General features: G+C 40.7%; 1 protein-coding gene across 3 annotated transcripts in view; it reads right to left on the bottom strand.

Moving 5' to 3' along the window:
- LOC104334200 (AGBL carboxypeptidase 4) overlaps positions 1 to 23,446 on the bottom strand; it is a 1,001,604-nt gene that overhangs the window by 159,847 nt on the left and 818,311 nt on the right. For all 3 annotated transcript variants that reach the window (XM_075424527.1, XM_075424528.1, XM_075424529.1), the window contains one exon: positions 5,533 to 5,644. In XM_075424527.1, the coding sequence (XP_075280642.1) occupies positions 5,533 to 5,644 (112 nt within the window). The remainder of the gene's footprint in view (positions 1 to 5,532; positions 5,645 to 23,446) is intronic.

Raw genomic sequence — 23,446 nt, 5'->3', positions numbered from 1 at the left:
CCACTTAGCTGAGTAACACAGTCAACTCTAATGAGTTACAGGTTGTCAGGGACAGAATGTGTTTCCCTTCAACCAGCTGTGCTAGCTGGATTCACACACCACTCAATGTTCAGCCTGGTATGACGTACCGAGGGGAGCCAATGCCAGTGAAAGATATCCATGTGCCTCTCAAGAAGGGTCTAGAGATAGATGATAACACAGAAACAGAAGACTACATTCAGTACGTTTGCAAGAAAGTAGATATATTCTCTTTATGAAGAGGAATGTAGTCATCTGCCGAAGAACCCAGAGTTACATTGACCTATCAGACAAATGTTAACTCATCTGTCTTACTGCTTGCACACCCAAGCCTACCTGGATTGAAAACAAGACCTCCTCAGAGGCAGGAAGACTGGAAACATAGGCTTTTGTTCAAGTCTAAGCTTGCACATGGGATCTTCAAAAACCTTCTCAAAAAAATAAAAGGTGTCATTCAGCCTTAAATATCCTCCCCCTCATGCCTGCAGTATTATGTTTACTCATCCTTTCTTATTATTAATTCTGCTGTCAGCAGATACCCACAAAGCCCACAGGCAGTGTCCCTTTCCCTCCCTCATGTCAGTCCAATAGCAGATTGCCATCCTCTATCAGTTAATTCATCAGCTCTTGTGGCAGATGTCTGTGTGGTGGATCTAAAGGTTCCAGCCCAGATGACTCAGATTTCAGCACACTGGGGCTTCATTTCAGCTGTATGTTTTTCTTTGAATCAACAAAAACTTTCACCCAGAATAGTGTTAAAAGTATGCAAAGGCTGCAAGATCAAGCACTCCAAAATCAGGAACAGAAACAGACCAGTTGCCTATACAGAAATAATGTAAGACTTTGGTATATGTGTGAATGACAGAGGAAATGATAATTAACGAGCACATCCCAGGTGAGTGTTTTTTTGTTTTCTTTTCTTTTTGGTCAGGTCTCCAGCTCACTCGGGGCACCAGGTGAGCAGTGTCTAACATAGGAATCATTTGCATGTAGGACTCCAGTTTCAATGACAACAGGAGGTAGAAAACAGGCAGAACAGAAGAAAGATGGATGCAAGAAGACAAAGCACGGTGTTGCTGTGAGAGTGCCTGGGTGTACTGCATCCCATCTCTGCATTTTCATGTGAGGGGGGCAAATCACTTGAAATAGATTCTTCCCAAGCAATCAGTTGCTGCCTATTCCTTGTCTTCTAGGTGCTAAGAACTCCTAATAACAAAAACAGTCTACCCCAGTCTTCCTTGGAGAAGGAAGGGGTAGAAAAGAGACAGTGAACATGTCAAGCCTTGGTGAATGACATGAAACAATTCTGATCCCAGGCATCTTAAATCATCTATCTCAAATGAGCAGGTACTGCTGGTCATAACTGTCTCTGCCTCCGTTTCCTGTCCGTACACAGGTAACATATTGCTGTCTCACAGGGGTCTCCCCAAAAATAATTAATTAATGCTCCTGAAATGCTTCCAGGGTATAGCAATGAGCAAAACAAAAAAAGCCCATGAGGAGATTAACAATTCTATCCTCAGAGCAGGATGTGATTAGCGCACAGTAAATACAGGACAGGGCTGCACAACAAATGATGAAGCTAAAACAATATTCTGAATAGCTGCTTATTATGTGAAAGTTTTCCGTTTGGAGAACTCAGTGAGGCAGAGGTCTAGCTGAGAGAATAACGTGGGCCCCTATGATTAAAGACCATATCACAATGCACACACTCAAGGGGACTGAGCTGACACTGAACACGCTACCCAAGTTCACTCATTAAATCTCTTTTAAAGAGTACATTTGCTTGTCAGGAAAGGTGCTGGATGGCCACAAGAAAGCTGTCCAAAAATCCAGCAGTTCTACTGCTTGCTTTATCTCTGAGGCTTCATGTTATCCCAGAGATAAGGACTGTTTTATCTCCATAGACCATCCATGTCCTCAGCTTGCCAGTGCTGAGCACTTGGTCCCCAGTCCAAAAACATACATGCACCTGCTTAACTGTAAGCACACAGGGAACACTGCTGAACTCAATCAGATCATTCATGTGTTTAAATCTAGCTGCACACATATGCTTTGTTAGATTCCTTACCTAGACATTTGTTCTCCAAACAGGTCTCTCTGTGAAGTGTGTTATCATGCCAAACCAGAACTTCCTGGCCTCACAGTTCAGCTATTGGAACAGCTTGTATGAACATCCTTTGACATACTTCAGACAAAAGTCAGCTGAGTTGGTTTAAACAAAACATTCATGTTCTGAGCTAATTCCACTAAACTGCTCCGGCGTAGACAGGGGAACCATGTACACGTATCATCTGGTGGAGAGGTGGGAAGGCAGTGACGTTTGTGCAGAGGGGCAGGGAAAGGTATTTAAGAACTGAAATATCTTCAGCCAACAGCACATAATCTAGAAGAGCTAGTCTGTCACTTCAGTCTCATCTGTAAGACTGACACCACTAGAAACAGCCGAGAACATCCCCTCACTTCACACAGGGCAGCACAAGGACAGTGACTTAACATCAGGAGTTGTTTCAAAATCAGTGACATAGAGATCAAAAGCTTCCTATTGTTCTCTGATTTCTTGACCCATCCACTCCCTCCTAAAGACGATATTGTCATTATGGAATTTGAAACACTTTAAAAATAAAATAATCCAACTTTGTAAAACCCAGAAGAACAGAAAGCCACAGACGCTTTGGCTTGTTTTTATACAGTAACTACAGTAAACACTCACCCATATACTACTCAGTGCTGGAGTCACTGTGTAGCTATGGCATTGTGTGTGCGCCTCATACCCACTTCACTTATTTCTGTGTCAGTCATTCTCCCCCCTCCAGAATGAACTGTTTTCAAAGGAAACAGCTTATCTTCCATACTGCAGCAGCAGAAGAAATATCCTCCTATATAGCAATATTTAAAATGTGGTTTTATGCTCTTATGGCAGCTAATTTTCCTTAAATGATTTAAAGGAATGAATACATCTAAAAGGCCTGCACTGAGCCATTCTGCAATAGCAACATGAAGCTGAGCTTCCTCTGCTTTAAACAATCCAATCTCTTGTGGGCAGCTCCTCACGGCAGATCTTGCCTAGAATGGGAGGGATGAAGGTTATTTTTTATAACGTAATTTTGCAGGGAACTTTACTTTGCATTTTATTTCATCTCATATTCCCCAGTGTGGGTGAGGAGAGGGTGGCAGGACAGTTGTGTTCAAAGGCATAATCCCTGATCCGTCGCAGTTTGACAACAGCCCCCACTGCAACTGGTTCACCTGTGCATGCAGCCAACCATCTATGATGTGTGGCTCATCTAAAAGTTACACGCTGCACTTGGAGACTGGTTAAAATCTTTAGCAGCCTGAAGTGATTCAAAGCAGGTTTTAATTCTGGCACTTTGTCAGGAGGGGAGGGGTGGGGATTTTTTATCAAAGTACTTACTAAAACCAGTCACTGCTAAAGCGGGATGCAACACATGCAGTCCCATGCCCTCTCTCTGAGGCAGCTAGCATGTTTTTCCCTGTTGTCCCAGCACTTTGGATATTGTCTCTTCATACAAATATTACTGGGATCAGAGGGAGTAAGTATGTGGTATTGACAGAAAAAAAAATAATCCCTTATACTGTATTGTATTGCTGAGAGTCTCTAAAACTGTCAGAAAGGCTGGTACTGACTACGGGATGAGAAAAACAGACAAGAAGGGGTTTTGGTGGATATCTAATTCAGTAAGAAATGAAACTCTGAAGAGCCACCTGAACTTTTCTGGTAGTTTAATCCAAAAGAGATTCCTAAACAGTATTAAAAAAAAAATTAAATAACCCTGGAAATCAAATGTTACATTTGTGTTTGAAAGGCTCCTTTTTCTTTCCCTCAGAAGGAAATGAACTAAAACTGGCTCACCCCAGATTGATCACTGGGGAGGGCTGGGAGACAGGGAGATAGAGGGAAAAAAATATTTATATTTCAGACCAACTCAGTCCAAACATTTCTTTGGATTTTTCGTTTTAGCCACCACAGCAAATAAATTCATTCTTCACACACAGGGCAGATGGAAACTACCACAGTTTTCAAAGCTTCCCAGGAATGGGACAAAGCTGAAAAGAATTTTTTTTCCCCACCAAGAATACCTTTATTTTATGGACAGTGACTTCTAATATTGCCAGGATTTGTTGCTTTACTGGCTAGAAGCATTTCCCTACACCCAACCTTCTTGTAATGTTTAAGGACCTCTTTATTCTTGGAAAGAAACCTTTCTTCTCAGGCAAAGCAGCCTGCAAGCTCCCTCCATCATCTAGAAAGAAAATTGTCTTACTGTTTGGGGTAGGAAACAGAGGAAAGACAAAGCTGGCTGTAAAGATCCTTTCTTTACTTTCCATCATCATCACGCTAATACAGCCTTGCTCACAGGCACAATGCTAGGTGCTGCACAAGCAGAATAGGAAGACAAATTCTGTACCAAACAATTAGCAGTCTAGGAAATTATTTTCAATTGCATTCAACTCTACATGTAAGAACTTTATCTATTAACCTATCTTCCTTGTACCCAAAACCCTTTCTATACAGGTATCACTACTAGCTGGAAGATAATAAGTCCAGTTAAGATGTACCCGGAGAACCAGGAGTTAAATTAAAGGAGCTCTTATCCTATACATGATGTAGCCAGAGGTAAGAATCCTGTTTCTTTATTAGCAAGGCTAACTAGGTCCTTCTTCATACTAACAGAAAGAAAAAATTAAAAAACAAAACAAAACAAAAAACTAAAACAAAAAAAAAGGAAAGTAAAACTTCAGGGAATTAAGGATGCAAATGCCATCTCTGTAATGGGAAGCAAAAAGAAAGCAAAAATACCAGGAATTCCATACAGAAAAAATAATCATCTATAAAATCTTCTCTTATGTTTTTTGGCAGTGATTTTTTCATACCCATCTCCATCTTTGTTCAGCAGTTTTTCTTAGGTGCCACATTCAATAATCCTTCTGTACTTTGAAGTCAAACATTCAATAGCTGTCTGCTTCCCTCCCACTCCTCCATATTTTCTGCAATCCATCTCCTCTGATTAGCTAAGATTTCACCTTCAAAAACACCTCTGCTTCTCTGACTGAGCATGTGTGTACATGTGTGTTTATATGATATTTGCAAATATTATCCCCCTTCTGCTCTGCACGCTACGTAGCAAGCCCTGACAGAGCTCTGGATTAAGAATCAATGCCATTCAGTAATTCAATTTGGGGGGCCTGCTGTTAGGCATCCAGCTCAGGACTTCAAGAGAGCAGCTCGACTGAATTTAGACCCTGCTTTCAGAATTATTCCGTATTTAAGCTGAGCTGAACTTCGTTTCACTTGCTCCCTCCACTCTGATGCTTCCTGTGACATAAGACACAAATGTTCCCTGATCTTATACAGTGGGGATGGTGTTTACTTACTCCTCTCTTCTTTTGGTTTGCCACTGGCTTAAGCCACATCAGAGTTACTGGCATCTTGCACAGCCCTGCAGCAGGAGAGAGTCGGTACCTCAGCAAGGGGTACCTTTCCCCACTCACCGGATTGTTGTACATCTCAATGATGAGCTGTTTCACTCCGTGCAGTGTGGGATGAGCCCAAGGAGATGGATTTGCCCAGTGCCGGTTTAAATCAAACCCCATCAGGGAGCACCTGCACACACAAAAAAACAACACACACAAAGAACAGATAAGGGCTGCAGCCTCTTCTGGCTTTGGCTGCAGGATTAGGGCTATATTCTGCAGCTGATGTACTTACACAGGTTATTCTTATGGAAAAAAACAAAAGCACATGCTCCCCCAATGATGAGGAAAGCCTGCAGCAATGGCCACTTTTAGAAATAACGTAAACCGCAAAATATTGACTGAAACATCTTTGGTCATTCAGCCTTCTTTCCCCACACAATGCATGTGCTCGCTCTATCCTTTGCCTTTTGCCAGCTTACCACGCTGGTGCTGGAAGAGCCTGCTTGTCCTTTGAGGTTCCCTTCTCTTCCATGCTCTAGCTGGGGGTCTATAGCTATAAGGATGATTCATAAACTGCATCACCAGGCCTTCAGTTTACCCTCAGTCAGGCCCTAACTCTGCAAAGCTGTTAAGAGGATTGAAATCAATGGCCATTAAGTATGTTCTTAAGGGATTTAAATCATGAATGTAACTATTCCACTAACCCAGGGCCTCAGTCTCTTCCTCTCCTGCAATTGCCTACACAAAAGATAGCCAAACAAGACACTAAGTTAAAATGTGTATTGGCCACCAAATCTTGTGGGCATGAAAGCTTGTATGCCACCTTGGATTCTCCTTCCTGCTCTGACTCATATCCCTGTCAGTACATCGTCTTGGGTTTGATTTGCTGCTCCCAGTCCCACAGAGTAATATCCCATTCTTTGTGAAGTCCCATTGAAACTCAATGGGCTGCTGTTAGAGTGACCACAGAAGAAATTAAGAAGCTGGAAGTGGCACAAATAGGAGACGGAAATCATGTCCCTTGCCTACTGCAGAGATCACCTAAACAATCTGTGCCCACTAATACAAGCAGGGAGAGGAGTCTCTTCTTTCATCTCAAGCCGAGTGTGGGACCAGTGGGCCTTGGTAAGATTTTGCTCAGGATTTCTGTGAAAGCCCACACAAGTAATAAAAGCCCAGACAGAAATGCAACTTCCTCTAAATTTAAAACAAACAAAACAAAAAAATCAACCTCCCTGCTAAGCCTTAAAGCTCCTTGAGAAAAGAAGAGCTTTCATTGATCCCTGGTCTATTATGAGAATGTCTGTTCAGCCTTAATCTGTTAAACACACCTATGCTAGCAATAGAGATTTACCCCAGTAACACCATCCTTTGACAAAAATTCTAAGAATCTGATGACTGAAATACATAAGTTTAATTGGCAAAAAGAAAGGAAAATACCTCGCTTTTCTAACAGCCAAAACAAATGGTTGCATACCTCAAACCAAAGCAAAAACTGAGACAGAGAGGTGAAATGCTAAGAAAAGTGAAGGGATGAAACTAGAGGATTAAATTAATTTCCAAAAATGGTGAATTAATATTTTCCTATGATCCAAATATACAAAGTTAATGGGACACTCTTATGTAAAAATTCTTGTGGAAAGCTAAGCAGAGAGGAGCTGCCTTGCTCCTTGGCCTTAGACAACCCATCCATGAGGCTGTCTGGGAGTTCAAACACCCGACTGCCAGCTCTGCAACCCCATCACTGTTGACTTCAGGTACAGACGAGCCAGATGGCTCTCTGTGGTGGAGAAAGTCACCTCCTTGTCTTGGTGGTCACTTGTCTGTTTGTCTAGAGAACAGATGAATTTCTTCTGTGGAAATTCCAACAGCTACAATTCCACAGACAACTCTGAAAGTTGTCTGCATCCCACTATAAAGCAAAAGATATTTTATAAGATTTCTCTCTATTTTTTTTGTCTTCACATAAACTCCCTCCAATCAGTTGCACTAAATCCTATCTTTTTTTGAACTCATAAACAATAATGTAAAATCAGAAATACTTCCAGAGATGTAAGTGGAATTACACTGGGATAAAACCAGTATAAGAGCAGAATAACAGGAACGAGTTTTTCATTTAACAAAAGCAGAAACTGTGGTGATCATCATGAGTCTTACTGTATTTTGGCACAGTTCCCAAGAAAACAGCATGCGTACTCTACAGGATAACTTTCTTAAGAGATTGGAAGCTGAAATCATACCCCCTTATATGGTTAATGTGTCCCATTTACATTTTGTTTTAAGAATATTTAAAACTAATAGCACTACAGAAAACAAGTACATTTTGATTCCATTATGTTCATCTCCAAAGCACATTGAGGTGGCCAAGTTGCAGAGCACCAAAAGCAAACTTTAAATTGAAACATGGATTTTCAATATTAAATTTGGGGCTGGGGATTTCTTAGATAACTTTATATATGTCATCCCTATTGGGAACAGAAGTAAGCAATATCTAATTTCTGTAAGAAACTAAGGCATTGTGGTTTGCAATATTTGAATTTGCCATGAATGTGTGGTTAGTGATGAATCTCCTTGTTCATTTCAAACAACAAGAACAGTTGAAAATAGTTGTCTTTACTTGCGAAGACTTTATAAACAGAAGGAAGCAATGCTTGACAAACAAGTTATTCATCTGGGAAGCTCCTCTGAGCTCTATTTAATAGGAACCTAAATTAATTTCCAAATATCATTTAGCTAGTCTTTGATGTGGTATATCACATCTTTATCAATGTAACAACAATTAATTAAATTTCTGATGTAGGCATTACTATTTCTTCCCAGTCTGGAAACAGTGTATAATTTTCTTTTTTCCCCACTGTGTAAGTCTTTTTTTTCTTTCCTTTTTGCCTAAAGACAAATTTGTATCTACCACACTTACTCCTTATTCATCTGTTGCAAACTTGTGGTCTCTCTCAGGAAACATCAAGTTGTGTTCCTTGGTACTTCAGATTTGATTATTGACTCTATTACATGTAGAACTGTCTCCCAAAGCTCACGTATATCAGGACATGACCAAAACATATGGTAAGAGTCTCCCACATGCCTATTACAGATCCTGCATTCATTATATTCTCTTGCTCCCAGATGATGTGATCTCCCTTGTGGCTAATACCTCCCATGCAAGAACTTGAACAGAGTAACTTAAAAATTGCATCTTGCACTGCTTTTTAATTCCCCCTACCAGTCTTAAACCAGCTCAGTTCTGGTACACATTGCTTACTTCTTCCATTGCTTAACTGTTTACCTGCTGCTTCAAGCACTGGGTAGGCAAAGAAGAGATTTAGGTATACTCTGGAAAGAGCAGCTCTACAGTGGAGAAGAGAGATGTGTTGCAATACAATACACAATCTTTCACTATTTGAGACCAGGTCTCTTACTCAGATTGCAAGGGTTGTCATTGGCTTCAACATAGCAGAACTACAAGCGTTCCTCAGATTTAGAAAGGGGGTCCAAATCTGTCCTATACAGATCAGGTCTATTTTGCGCAGTAAATAAACTAATGTGTTCAGTACAAAATTAACAAGGGGAAAACCCCCTAAATTATGTTAAAGGACTGTGTAAGGATGATCTTTAAAAGGGGATATGGAGGAGTGCAAAACAGGAGACATTACAGACTCCAAGAGGTGCAAGGGAAGACAAAAGCAGCTTCAAAATTAGTGAGGGTTGAAGGAGGTGAACATTTCCAGAGCAAGGGCACTGGAGAATACCCCATCCCATGAGGCTTAATGGCCATGCCCATGAACGCCGTTATAAATGTGGCAGGTAATTTCAACATGGAGCCACATAAGAATGACATGCTGGTACAGACTCTCGTAGGTTAGAAAAAAGTATAATCAGAAGTAGGTGAGCTTTCTATAACAAGCAAAGTAGCAAACTGCTATTATTATCTGATTGTGGTCTTCATTCATACAGTGAAAACCTGCGTCACATAGTCATTGCCGCCATGAAAAAAGACATGCATGTAATTTAAAATATTTAATCTGTTAACAATTATTTGAATTTTGAATTATGCTTGTTAGGGTTTGGTAGATATACAAATCACATACCATGTTTCTTCTTTGTGATTGAATGTACGTTTAAATCAGATTATGTGATTATAATTGTTGAATTAGAATTTGTGTTTCACAAATGTTCTCGTCTTTTTCTAAATTTTCTGTTTTCTGTAAGTAGATAAATTTATTACAGTGTTTATAAATTTACATAAATACAGTGCAAATTCAGTCGAAGCAAATAAGTTTCAAAATTGAAATAAAAACTGAAACATTTTGCAGTATTCATCCCTCCCTACTTGGGAGGCAGCCAGATCTCAAGAGGCTACCAGCTCAACTCAGTAAATCCAAAGATGTTCAGACCAGCATTCAAGCTTGCTGGGCAATTATCTGGACAGAACCTCGTTGCCTCTGGGGGCTTAACTTATCAGTGGTTTTAAGGATTTCTCATGCAGCTGCGTTAATGAAATCACCCTTGGCCCTTTCTAGAACCGAGGAATGTTTAGGTACCAAGGCCTATGCTGGGTTTATTTTAAGGGCTGCTTCCTATATGTTCAGGTTGTGCCTCTACTTTCTGGAATCTCCAAGTTATAGAAACATCCAGGAACTCTGCCTTCCTTTCACTTCAGCTCTCCATCCCCTGTTCGTTTTTCCTACTGTGTGAGTCTAAGTCTCTCACTAACAGACCCATTTCCACAAGGTGAGATATGGAGAATAATGGAGGAAAGGAGTTAAAGAAATCCTTTTTCATGGCACATGATTTATTACAAAGAGAACTCTACACTCTTCCCTTCAGCTTTGTGAGGTTGCGTTGGTTCATTGGATCAGTACCAGGTGAATCTCCAGATAATGCCGCACACAAAGCCAGGGAGTTCAAATCCACAAATGGCACTACCAACAGGGTTAGGATTTGAAATTGAAAAGGTAGTGGGGGGAGGGGGTGCACTCACTTTTTTTTTTTCCTCAGGCTTATTGCAATAAGAGTGGAGACAGAGGGTAATTGGTCTCTATTGTTGCACTTCTTTGAAGCAAGAGTTACAGCAAGAAACTGCTGTGAGACTGCAGCCTGCAATATCATGCAGGAAGAGTAGGTGTGCAGTATGAGAGAGTGAATACAAAGGGAACACATGGAAGACTTGCTTCTTTTAATAAATACATCATTTTAAACCTGATATATTCACAACATTTTACAAATCAACTCTACACCTGCCGTCGAAGCCAGAGTCTTCATTAGTGTGCATTTCACCGTTTGGGTGCTTGGGGTTTGCAATTTATGCATTTGCCTATTATTCATTAAAGAGGATTCATTCAAGCCCTCATGTTCTAAGGCAATTAGGTAGCAAGACATCCTATCACTCCAGCTACAGAGAATTCCACCTCTCCCAGCTCACTCTCCGCCCTCCCCAGCTTTCTGCATTTTTAATTTAGAGCTCTGGAAACCTTCACAAAGGCTATTTAAAATAACCACCGCAGTGTGCTCCAGGCAGAGCACAAGTGGCCATACAGAGCAGAACAGCATTAGCTCCCAGAGACCACATGGTGGAGTAGATGTTTACAGAATGAGCACTGCATAGTGTACTGACATAATTTTAAATAGTACATGATGGTTAAAGATGTGTTTCTCCATTTTCTGTGTAAACAATGTTAAATAAGAATAAACACAAAGGGATATTTTCTCCTTCTGATGAATACATGCATTTTCAGAGCTGGTAATAAACGTTAGACACACGCACCAAGGAGAACACATATCCCCACCTGACACGGGCAGACTCCCTTCTCTGATCTTCAAGATATATCTCAGTTCTGGTATTTAACTCTCCCTACACACCCTGGGTCCTCAGTAATGCCAGAAGGATTCCCGGGCACGAAGCAGAATGCTGGAAATAGAAACCCATCCCAGTTAGGAGAATCACGCCCTGTGTGTGTGCCTCGGATGCAAGATGCTAAGATCCTACCACTAGCAGAGCTCATCACTGAAGCTAGCATAAGACTCATCTTCATCTGCATATTTCCCTGCACGGTGCCCAGTCCAGTTTTCAGTTTGTCAAGGGACAGACTTTGCTGTGCACCCCCTGGTAGGCAAGTCACAGTTCAGCAAAGTTCCCCCATAGGAAGCGCATGTCTGGCCCCATGCGTGGTTCTCTCCGAATGAACACTCTGCAGGAGCAGGTCTCGAGGTCTCATCTGTCATGCTCCTGGACGGTGTTTTTGGGACTCCAATGCCCAGCTGCACGCTGAGTCACACCGGCACATCAATCTCGCACACCCAGATGCTTCAACCAAGTTCCTGAGAACACCTACAGTTCTTCCATTTTAAAGCCTGAGTCATTGTTTGGCCTTTTCAAAACCAAACGTATCATTGACTTAATGAGAGGAACACAGCAGACAGTGGGTTTTTTCCAACTTTTGGATCCCAAAAAATTTCCACTGCAGTCATTTACCCTTCAGAAATTTCACATATGTAGACCACAATGCAGTACTATATGAACTTTCTTTCTTTAAGTAGTCCAAAAGCCACCTGCAACTCTTGGATAACAAGCTGTAAACCACTGAGAAAGAGAATTTTAACTTCACACGTGCTTAATTTACTGGACTCTCACCTCTGTGAGTGCCACCAACAGGTCAAGCTCCTCTAGGCCCTGCTGCCCAGTCAGTCTGACACTTCCTCACAACACCCAATTCCTGTCTCCTTTCAAACCTTTCCCTTCAGACAGGCGGACCTTCTTTAAACTGTTTGTATTTCTTTGTCATTCTGCATTCCTGGAGGTGGAGGCTGGGTGGAGTTAAGGTAAACTCCTCACAGTGATTCACAGAAAACAGCTAACACGCATGTAAGAATTTCCAGAGACAGGACTCATCTTGAATTATACTTTACTTCCCACTTCTGCCCCTCCTCAGACCATGCAACTAATCTGATACACCATACCCCTCACAATTATTAGTGAATACTCCAGCTGCTGTAGAATGACATTCCCCAAAATTGCAACATATCTTTCACATACTACTTGGCAGATGAAGCTGGCAGTCTTGCTTAACCCACTCACCTTCAGGCAAGAGGAAAGGAGTGTCATGTTCACCATAGACCAGCATTATATATGAACATCCCCAAAAGATGGTTCAGCTCTTACTATCAGACCTATTACACACAGAAAGCTGCAGTCAAAGGAGCCAACCCTAATGTCACAAAGTTGAGCTTTTAAAAGTTTGAATGTGCCACAGCTGCACAGATACATCCAACCTTCATTCAGCCCTGTGTCTGTCACTGTTATGACACAGCCTTTAAGTACAGGAGCACAGGGTGCTTTTCCAAAGGGTTTTTGCTTTATTCTGTGCACAGGATCAACACTGTTCATTAATAAGCGGATTATTCAATATTTTGCCTTTTCCTTATTGTTCAATATGCAGCCCTAGGCTCCTACTTACTGCATGCTACTCAAAGCCTGCTCTGAGGACAGAGCTATTCAGTTCTTCGTGGCTTTTCTAAAGTGTTTAGCACTGCAGGAGACAACTGCTTTATAAACACCGATGGACTAATTTTCCCAACAGCACTGGTAGAAGAGGGGACAACGTTTTGTCCCAATTGCTCTTTTGTGAACTGGGGAGAAGGTGGCTTACATAAGAGACATCAGCTAATTTGGGCCACTGTATCTGATAGGCCAAGGACTGGATTTTTGTTTCAGAAACCAGACAGAATGTTAGAAACATCCAAGTTGGTGGGATTAAAACAGTTGGAAGTTACTGTAAAATGGTAAGACATTACTGGATCATGAATGGGTTTTGAGTGTTTTTCAGTTATGCCTTAATTCAGCTATTTTTCTTCGCTTTGGATCCCAATACTGCTGCATTCAACTGTGTCTGAGAACCCGCTCTAATACGTGATGGTTAGGGTTAGCACTGTACTTACTCTTGCATTTACTCTCCTGAATAGAATTAAACTATTACACAGCTACATTACAGGCTACCAGACTATTTTCATCCAGAACACCACTCACGAAAAGGTGGTGATGCTGCACACACGTTCTCAATAGATCGTGCCAAATTCAGCCAGAAGTTCATCTCCATCGTCACAAAGGCCTTTTCCTCTTTGATATCCTGAAGCAAAAGTTTGACTTGATACCAAAGCTGTCAAGAACGTGTGTATTATTCTGATGAGATAGCAAACAGAAAAGCAACACAGGACTGGTGAACTGCTGGCTGAATACTAACTAGCAAGGCTTAACTGCCCAGCACCAGAGAGCACAATTGCTGGCTTCCTTTTATAACTACGTTTGCTGACAGGCTCTAACACATTTAGGTATTTCTCACTCCCATATGCAGCTAGAATATTGATTGTATTCCTGCATAGTCTTGCCATGTCTGTAACTCATTAAGCTGGCAAACAAATTTTTTGATACATCAGTATCCATATATTTTGGATTGGTGGAAGAGAAGGCCCCTTTTATGTCTCTGCATGGCATTACTCACCCCGTACACATTGCATGCAAGCAGCCTACCCTTGCTTCATTAGTTAGCGTGTATAATTTTCAACAAAAGTTAGTCAGGGATATGTCCATTAGCAAGGCACTCCTATACGAAGTCCCTTTACCACTACTAAGTGAAAAATTTACAATTGTATGCGAAGTCCTAAACAAAATCCCAGCTCCCGTAGTATTACACAAGAGGGGAAAATGTCCCATTGGTTCAATTAGGACAACAACATGAGACTGTTAAGACATCTTACGCAACCTATGGAAAAATTGCAATGCCTCAGTTCTTCTGTTGTAAAAATAATTATTTTGTCAACCCTCCATGGTGTTTTGAGAGGAAATACATGAAGGATTATGAAGTACTTTGGTGCGACAGTGATGGGGGTATATTAAGATCTACAGATGGAGATTAAGCCATTCATGGAATCGCAGAAAGTTTTTCTGTCAGACCCTGAACTATCGTGAGGTTCGCTTCCAACAGGAGTGCACTACTTCACACTTAACAAACACTTCCAAAATGCCTGTAAGAGGAAGAAGATAGCCCAGTCCATTTTATAAGAGAAATTCTCTAGGGTATGGGTGGAGAGGTGGGATTGTGTGGGGTTGTTTTGTTATACCAGTGAACATTTCCTCTTGTTTCTCCTACCCCAAACAACCTGTAACTAAAGATTTTTCCTCTCAAATGTGTGTCTATTCTCACTGTAATTTCCAAGATCATCTGGCCCACTGGGTGTGTTACATATTGCTGTCTAACTAAAGAGAGAAGATTAACTTTATTCTATTAGATTGTTTTAGTACCTGCCAGCTGACGACTCTACATTAGCAAGAGGACAATGCGGCCAAGTCAGTTAAAAAAAAAAACAAACACAACACAACAAACCAGACAAAAAAAACCACACCAAAAAACCAGACCATTTCATCTTTGGAAAGTCCACCAGAAACTCTGAGGATGATGCAAATGTTCTTCCCGTAATCACTGCTATGATAAAATAATAAACATTTCATAACAGAAATAATACTAGTGTCTCGTTTGTCACATAACATTTCAGAAGATGGCAGGCAAGCTATAAAGCCCTGATCTGTCTCTGATTGCAATCAACAAAAAGCCCAGATGCTTTCAAAGGGAGCTAAATCAGGCTCAGATCTTTTCCAATCACTTGTTAATTTAAGGGGCAGAGTTTCACCATCTGAGCTTCACTGCACGGTATTGCCTCAGCCCAAAAAACACTGAGAAAGACGATCTATTTGACAGTGTGATGGTCTCTGTCCCATTATCAATTTCTACCTCAAATCACTTAAGCTTTATATTTTCCACCAAACCCATCCGTTAAACACACTATACGCCCTACAAGGCAAGCTACCTGGCAAAGGCATATTTCACATAATACTCCGTGACATCTCCTCTTACTAACTCAAAGCAATGTATGACAGGATTTGGTGCCATCACGTGAGATATGGGTCAGTTGCCCAACACGAATGCTTGTCCGATGCAGAAGAATGGGAATGTAAAGCACTCAAACTGTAACTTCTATCAATCACTGCAAGGCACCAGCAGAATGTGATTTGATACCAAGCCAAGCTGAAACTACACATTTTGATTCCACAGCACTGAAACATCTCATTGCAATGAATAATGGTACAATGAAAGATTGGTTTGAGAATCCTGATGAGAATATTAAATCTGAAAAATGTAAACATTCAGGGATTCGGATCATTTGCTTTTTTCTGGTATTATCCCTCAAAAAAACAGGCACTTTTGGGGAAAAGTGGTCAGAAAAGCAATTTTTTTCTAAATAGAAAATTTTATTATTATACACTTTTCTGTGATGTATAGAAGAATGAAACAGTTACTGAAGACATCTAGTATTTGAAGAAAAGTGGTGAGGATGAAACACCATGAAAAGCAGTGAGGATGAAACATCATGCCAAACTAAATCTTCAGGTGACCATTATACAGGCAGACTGGGAAAGATTTCATGTGGAAGCTGATCTTAGCAACCTTCTTATCCGAGCCTGTATATTGAGCTTACTTCATCAAGATATAAGCTGTGTTGCCTAAATATTCATCAAAGAATGATTTCTTGTCAGTCCAGTTACTTGAATTAAACCTGCCATGCAGAACTGATCTTATTTTCTTACGTAATCCTTTGAGACATCATCCAACGTAAAATTATGACGTGCCACTGGAGTTTGCTTTGCACATCTCCTCATCCTCAGATACCTCACTTTCAAACTTAACTGTAGAAGGCCAAGAGCCTCAAAGACAAGAGTGCACCCTTCAGTCTAACTGTATCTCTCTGTCATCATGGTCTATGTTGTTTTTCTAGTGAACCCTCCTTTCAATCAATTAGAAATTACTGATGAACGTTAAAGCAGTGAGATACATGGGTACATTAAAATCATGTAAGCAAATTGAAACAGAAGAATCATATGTTGATTCACTGGCAACCTTGCCCATTATCACTCAAAAAGTAAAGTGAATAGGTAGAGCACAAGCCCAATGTTATTTTAGCCAAGTTTTGTAGGGAAAATTATGTTCACTCCAGTAGTACTTCTGCAAAATTCTTAGGCCTGGCAGGGTCAACACCACAAGCGCAAGAGTCAGCCTGTGTCATCCTCTGTTGAGATGGTGAATGTTATACCTGTTCTATTCAGCACACTACACGTGAAATGAAAGATGCCATGAGAGTGGAAGGAAATTCAGCACAAGATCATCTCATCATTAAAAAGTACAAATGTTCACATGCTTGTGCACACTGCAGCACTCAATATGTTTTGTTTTTCCATGGTGGTTGTTGTCAGGATTCCATTTCCTCGCCACATCTGCACTTGAGCAAGAGAAGCGCTACTTTTCAGTCCACCTTCTTAAGAAAAAAATACTTGAATAACTGTACTAAGCATGCACAAAAGTGTGGGTTTGCCTGTCTGTCCTTCTCTTCCTGTATCCATCTAACTATTAAACCCACAGGCCAATTTTTACTCAATTTCACAGAAAATGACATAATGGTAAAAAGGCTTACATGTACGTATAAAATGTGTGTGCATGTGTGCACAAGTGAAAAAGGTCATGCTCAGGAAGGGAGATACACTTAAAGCTCTTTTCTGAATTCAGCCAGGCCTGAGCTCTGCTCTTCATCTGGGTCCCTGTGTAGCTCTAAATGGATGAAAAATGAAGCACAGTAACATGACAGTGCCATGAGAAGCGGTCCCCACAGACAATCAGCCATGTACAGATGTCAGAGGAACTGGAAGTTTGAGAAGTGTTTTTGGCTCACTGAAGTTAGCCCTGGTTTGGGAAGGGACTTGGACTGAAGACCTCCAGAGGTCTGCATTAATCTTTTTTTCCTATAATTCTATGACAGTTTCATACATAAGGGAAGTGTCAATTTCTGCTCATACAGAATCACAGAATCACAGAATCACAGAATGGTAGGGGTTGGAAGGGACCTCTGTGGGTCATCTAGTCCAACCCCCTTGCCAAAGTAGGGTCACCTACAGCAGGCTGCACAGGACCTTGTCCAGGCGGGTCTTGAATATCTCCAGAGAAGGGGACTCCACAACCTCCCTGGGCAGCCTGTTCCAGGGCTCTGTCACTCTCAGAGGTAAGAAGTTCTTCCTCACGTTCAGACGGAACTTCCTGTGCTTCAGTTTGCACCCTTTGCCCTTTGTCCTGTTGCTGGGCACTACTGAAAAGAGCTCAGTAGACAGCAGAGAACCCAGCTGTGGGACAGCAGACTTCACACGATCATGGAATGATTTATTTTTCTTTATGCATAATTGCAGCCTCAGACAGTTCAACAACCTTGAGATTAAGTCCTATAGCAAAAATGTACAATGAATGAGAATGTATATGAGTGGGAAGTGGAGGAGCAAACAGATTCCAATTTCAAGCTTTCATGGCTTAGCATAAACAAACATGAAACAGTTTATCCTCCAAATATAGAGGTGGGAAGGGGATATTGACAGTGTCCTCTAGACACACAGGGAGACTGAGAACTAGGGAGCCTGGAGCAAAGAGAACATTTCAAAAACTGTTTAAAGCCTTAGGAAAGTTAGAAGCAAAGATGAAGCTTGCCTGATTCATTCAGTGGGGCTGTAACAACAACTCTGTTCATACACTGCTACCCCACAGACTGTCAAAAATAAGACAGCTCTGTCAAACACTGCTTTCTCCTTAACAAACATGACCTTTTAAAATCAGAGTTAAAATTTTGAATGAGTGAACAGATTTTGGAAAAATAAGAACAGTCTAATAACTTTCTAGAGAAAGTCACAGAAATATCTTCTAAAGAATTCACACTGAGCTAAGTCTCTTTATAAGCCTGCAAAGTCTACTTGAATTTTAGATTTTCCCCTCCTTTATTTTTCATAAATTCATTCTCTGCCTGTATCCAAGATGGCATGGGACTAAAACTCATAATACTCATCTGAGAAGGGGTTGACAGACAGTGCAGTGATCTAGTGATTATGAAGTGATCAGGAAGATGGCTTGCTTCTGTCACAGATCCTTGTGGACACTCATTTGAGCTGTAAACGGACAAATGAAGAAAGTTCATCTTCCCAGCTGATCTGCCCATTAGCTTGCTGTTTCCTGCAGTAGTAAAAGCAATAATTAACTGTGTAGATTCTTGTTCACTGCTTTAGCACCTGCAGTGCATCCCTTGGCAAGTCTGTTTCGAAGCATCGCTGACACAAGCAAGTAACACTAGTTCAGACTATACCCCAAGCCTCTAAAACCACTGCTTCTGATATGATAAAGAAAAGTGTCCATCCTTGTTTTGCCAACCCGTCCCATAATGTCATCTGCCTGATGGGGTTCAGGAATCGGTCCCTTCAGCTATGCTCTGCCCTGAGAAATACTTCAGTATTTAGCAGACAAGACAGAAAACTACTCAACAGTTCTGATATCTGGTTTGTTCAAGATATGACTGGGATGTGAGTGGTATGGCTTCTCCCGTGGACCGATTTAGTTCTTTGATTTTGGTAGTCAGTAGGCCCACCTTCGAGTATTTCAGCAGCTGATTCTCATTCTTGCCTCCCAACAAAAAAAAAAATGCAAGGCAGCTTGTTTGTAAGGCTCATGAAATGGGATTACTGGAGGCTTGTAGAGAAAAGAGCAATTCACTACCTTCAAAATCAAACCATTCTTCTACATTGGCTTGACCTGAATGCCTGCCAAGAACATTACGGTATCCCTGTCTGAACTCATGGGGAAGAATTAATAAAATAAACCAAACTTTGACAGTAGTGAAATGGGTCACACCCTGACCATGCATGTGCTTGAAAAAGAAGACGAAGGTAAACAAATTTGAGGCTTACAAAATTAAGTGGCTCACCTGTAATGGAAGCACATGGAAACAACATTTTCATGGCCAGGAAGAGAGGAGATGAAAATGACTTTCTCAACTTTAAAAGAAAATTTATTGAAGCCTGGAAGACAAGAACAGAAGCAAAGAAAAAAAAAACCAAAACAAAACAGCCCAGAAGAGCTCTGAAAATCCAATCTCTCCCATCAGCCTCTGGAAAATGGATAACCAATGTGCGGTATGATTGAATTTCTCTGTTTCATCACCCTAGTGGTAGCATCTTGTATGAAACTCTGGTTTATGAATTAAGTTTTGAGAGGGACCTGAGAGAGCAGGAGTTATACCAATCTAATCAGGATGTGACAAACACATGCATCAAAATGTTGCATTGTCAAGATCCAGAAGCCACTTAATTCCAGAAAGATTTTAAAGTTGAGAAAGCGGTTTTGGCAACAGGATTAGAAATGCTGAGAAGGAAGATGAAAATGCAGGTGGAGGAAGATAATACAATTTTTTTTTCAAAACATCCTTTCAAAAATTAGGCCATGTTCCTACGTGGTTTCTGACTAACTTCCCATACAAACCTATGTTTTGTTCAAATGAAGGACAGAGGTGCCTTCTTCCATTTATTCCATCTATTTTCTGAACATCTGACAATAATGGAATGAAAGATACATGAACCAAGATAAATCACACCATAGCGAATCCCATAGGATAAAACATCACGCAAAATTCTGAGCAAAGCGTCCCAACAAAACAGGTTAAATACAAAAATAACATGCTAATGTCATTGCCACACAGCAAAGAAACATGCTAATGCCACTGCCACACAGGAAAGAGAGCAAGATTCATGAGATTGCTTTGTAATGGCTCCTAAACAAAAGCAGTGCACAGAAATAGTCCATGATTATCAATAACATGAGCCCAAATCGGAAAGCGTGCGCATTTAAGAGACGACATCAAATGCTTCTTTCAAAAAACAAAGTGATTGTGATGTTCCTTTTATGTCCCTGGTCTCAACTTGCATTTCCTATCTAAATACTGAAGATAGCTTTGCAGGATAAGTACAGATTAGCAAAATATTCAGGGTGATTGAATGGATTAGTAGTATTGTTTAGCACAATGCAAGGTGATAGAAAAATCCACAGAAAAGAAAACTGATATCTGGACAGCCACTTGAAATTATGCAGCTCATGTTGAATTTTTACATGTGGCATCATCAAGCGTCACAGTAGTTGCCTGAAAACAATTCCAACTAAAGAATGAGATTTAAATCTGGGGATCTTGAGCAACAGGTCGAACGAAAATTCCTGAGTAAACTGCTATCTTGTTTGTCACACAAATAGAAAGTCCATATGTTGGTCACAGAGGCAAAAGTAGCATGTTCTGACAAACTACACAAAAAATCTGAAGAAATGTTGTTGGGGGGGTGGGGAAGAAAAGAGAGAATTTAAATACATCTAGAAAAGTCCAAGTTATCTTAAGAGGAATTAATCCTGCGTTAATTCCCAATCAGGTAGAATGCATAAATGCACGGCATCATTGCCATTCTGGCCATTGTAATCACATACAGCAGCTTGTTCCCTCTATTTTCCCCTCTCTTGTAGAGATCCACTCTTTAGTTACAGGTTTACTGATGTGCTGTATTTCCCTTAGGTCACAAGAATGCAATATCTTATCAACAGACTGTCTCACAGTGTGGCATGGCTATTTGGTTTATTTCTAGGTATCCACCATTAATAGGGTGAAGCTCAGGTCAAACTGTGAACAATTCCACATAACCTGTAATTAGAGATGGAGATTTTCCATTCAGACATTACAATTCTACATAGTTTTCTTAGTTTCCTGAACCAAAGACTTTGTACTTCAAGAGCTAAATCAAATCTCCTAAAATTCAGACATCTACAGTTTGCTTTTCACTGAGGTTCTCAGAGTATTTCACAAACATTAATGAAATGTCCTCCAGTGCCTCAGTGAGGCAGGTGCATAGTATTAGTCTCAATTTGCTACTAAGACGACCAATAAACAGAGGGAGATTGAGTGAATCATCCAAGATCATTCTGGACTTGTCTGACAGATTCATAAATAGAAATCAGGACTCTTCACAAAGTAGATAAATCACCTCCCTCCCTGGAAGACGCAGCAAAATATTTGGTTAATTTTAATGGCATGCATCCTTCCATGCTTCTGGGTTACAGCCAAGAAAGGAAACGTCACTATTCCGAGCAAGGTCATTCCCACAGAAAGTCCAGGCAGACCTTCAGCCATAGGTAATGTGTGCAAAAGCCTACATATCCTCACAATCATTTCATATGAATGTTGAAGTTCCAAGATACCAACATGAGGATTTGAGATATCTCAATAACCCTTATTTATCTGATGAGAACCCCAGTTCCAAATTTATTCATGAGTAATTATCAAGGCAGGAATAAACAACAAATGATGCTCACCAAGTGGACACAGGACAGCTAAATACGCCAGGTTAGCAAAATTATCTTCAGATATCAAAAAGCAACTTGCCCTACACTGGGACGGGCAGCCTTAACCAAACTGAAAATAAATTATTTTTTATATTTCTGTCTCCAATATAGCAGAACAGCTTAACTGGTGTGTATGGTGGGGAAATGAACAAACCCAAAGACCTCTGCTTGACCGAAGCACTACAGATACCTCCCCACTCCCGAGAATGCAATATTCAAGCTTAACTGGAAAATTTAAAATACATTATTTGGGCTAAAAAGGCTGTTTGCTTTTTACTTCTCTTGACAGTTTTGACAAGATGACTATCAGATGGAGGTTCAGAGATAAATGTAAAGCGGAAAAAGGCCAATTACTAACTTTTTTCTCCTTCAGAAATATTTTAAACTGCTTCACAGTATCAAGCAACACACAAGCATATCATTGAAAACCGAAAGGTGGCTTACCTGAGGCAATCAGCACAATAATTGGGACAATTCTCAAACAAAAAAATTCTCTCCCCACATTTGTGTTCATAGCTCTTCTGACCTCCCTCAACCCCTTGAATTTTAAGTCAAGTCTTCAATTTGCCAACACTGGCATTCTCCACACTGGCACAAAACATGCTCTGCAGCCATCTCTGTGGCTATACTGCTCAGCAAACTTGGATCGTTATCCTGGCCCACAGTTTCCCCAAAGTAGGAAAAAAAAAAATTGACATTGCGTAAACCCAAAACCCCACTGCAAACAGGGGACATTTGGTTTTCGTTGATCCTCTGTTGCAAGAAAGAGACATTTTGAGACAAATCCTGACGTCAAAACCTCTTCAGCCCCGTTTGCTTCTTTCTTCACTGTGCCATGCTGCTTGCTCTAACATTTGAGCAGATGACAAGAAATTTTGAAAAGAGGAGAAACTTTTAAACTTAACAGACTGAAGGGAGTACTGCACAGAGTAGTAGCCAGCCCTGGATGCAAAGGAATATATACATTTAATAAGACTAGACAGTTGTGTGCAAAGATGGGGGGAAGAGAGAAGATGAAACAGCGCTATGACAAATGGCAGCAAATGTGTTAGGTTCACAGCTCAAGGGGCCGGGTGGTGGTGGTGGGGAAGGTGCATAAAAGGAGTAGATCAGTTACCAGGGTAAGAAACTAAGGACTGAGAAGATGAAAAGATAAGGGAGTGGTGAAAAGCAGGGTAAGCATAAAAGGGAGAAAAGTAGAAGGGAAGAGGAGCTGAGCACACAGCTGGTCACAAAAAGCAGAGAGTGCCCAGCCAGAAGACAGATACATTCAGAGTGGCCAGGGGTTACTGATTCACTGTTTATGACATATGGAGAATGGGAGCGATCACAAAATGTGGCTTCTAGAGCTATTTCTAGATCGTCACTCAAACTCAGCCCACAAATGTAGTCTTTTTCATCATAATGCATACAGGATCCCCAACCAAAAATGTTGCAAACAGGTGAAGTTGTGTTTGGAAATATCTCAAAATTAAAAGAAAAATGGGAGGAGGAAGCCATAGAGGAAAAAAAAAAAAAACAACCCACCAAGATACTGTCCTGGTTTCATCTGGAATAGAGTTAATTTTTTTCCCAGTCACTACTATGTTTTGGATTTAGTATCAGAAGAATGTTGATAATACAGTGATGTTTTTAGTTGTTGCTAAGAAATCAAGACTTTTTTTTCAGTTTCCCACGTTTGGCTAATGAGCAGGTGTACAAGAGCTGGG

The sequence above is a fragment of the Opisthocomus hoazin genome, chromosome 6 (assembly GCF_030867145.1).
Source record: "Opisthocomus hoazin isolate bOpiHoa1 chromosome 6, bOpiHoa1.hap1, whole genome shotgun sequence".
NCBI lineage: Eukaryota > Metazoa > Chordata > Aves > Opisthocomiformes > Opisthocomidae > Opisthocomus > Opisthocomus hoazin.
The sequence above is the reverse complement of the archived record's forward strand: the minus strand, read 5'-3'. Positions and strand labels throughout refer to the sequence as shown.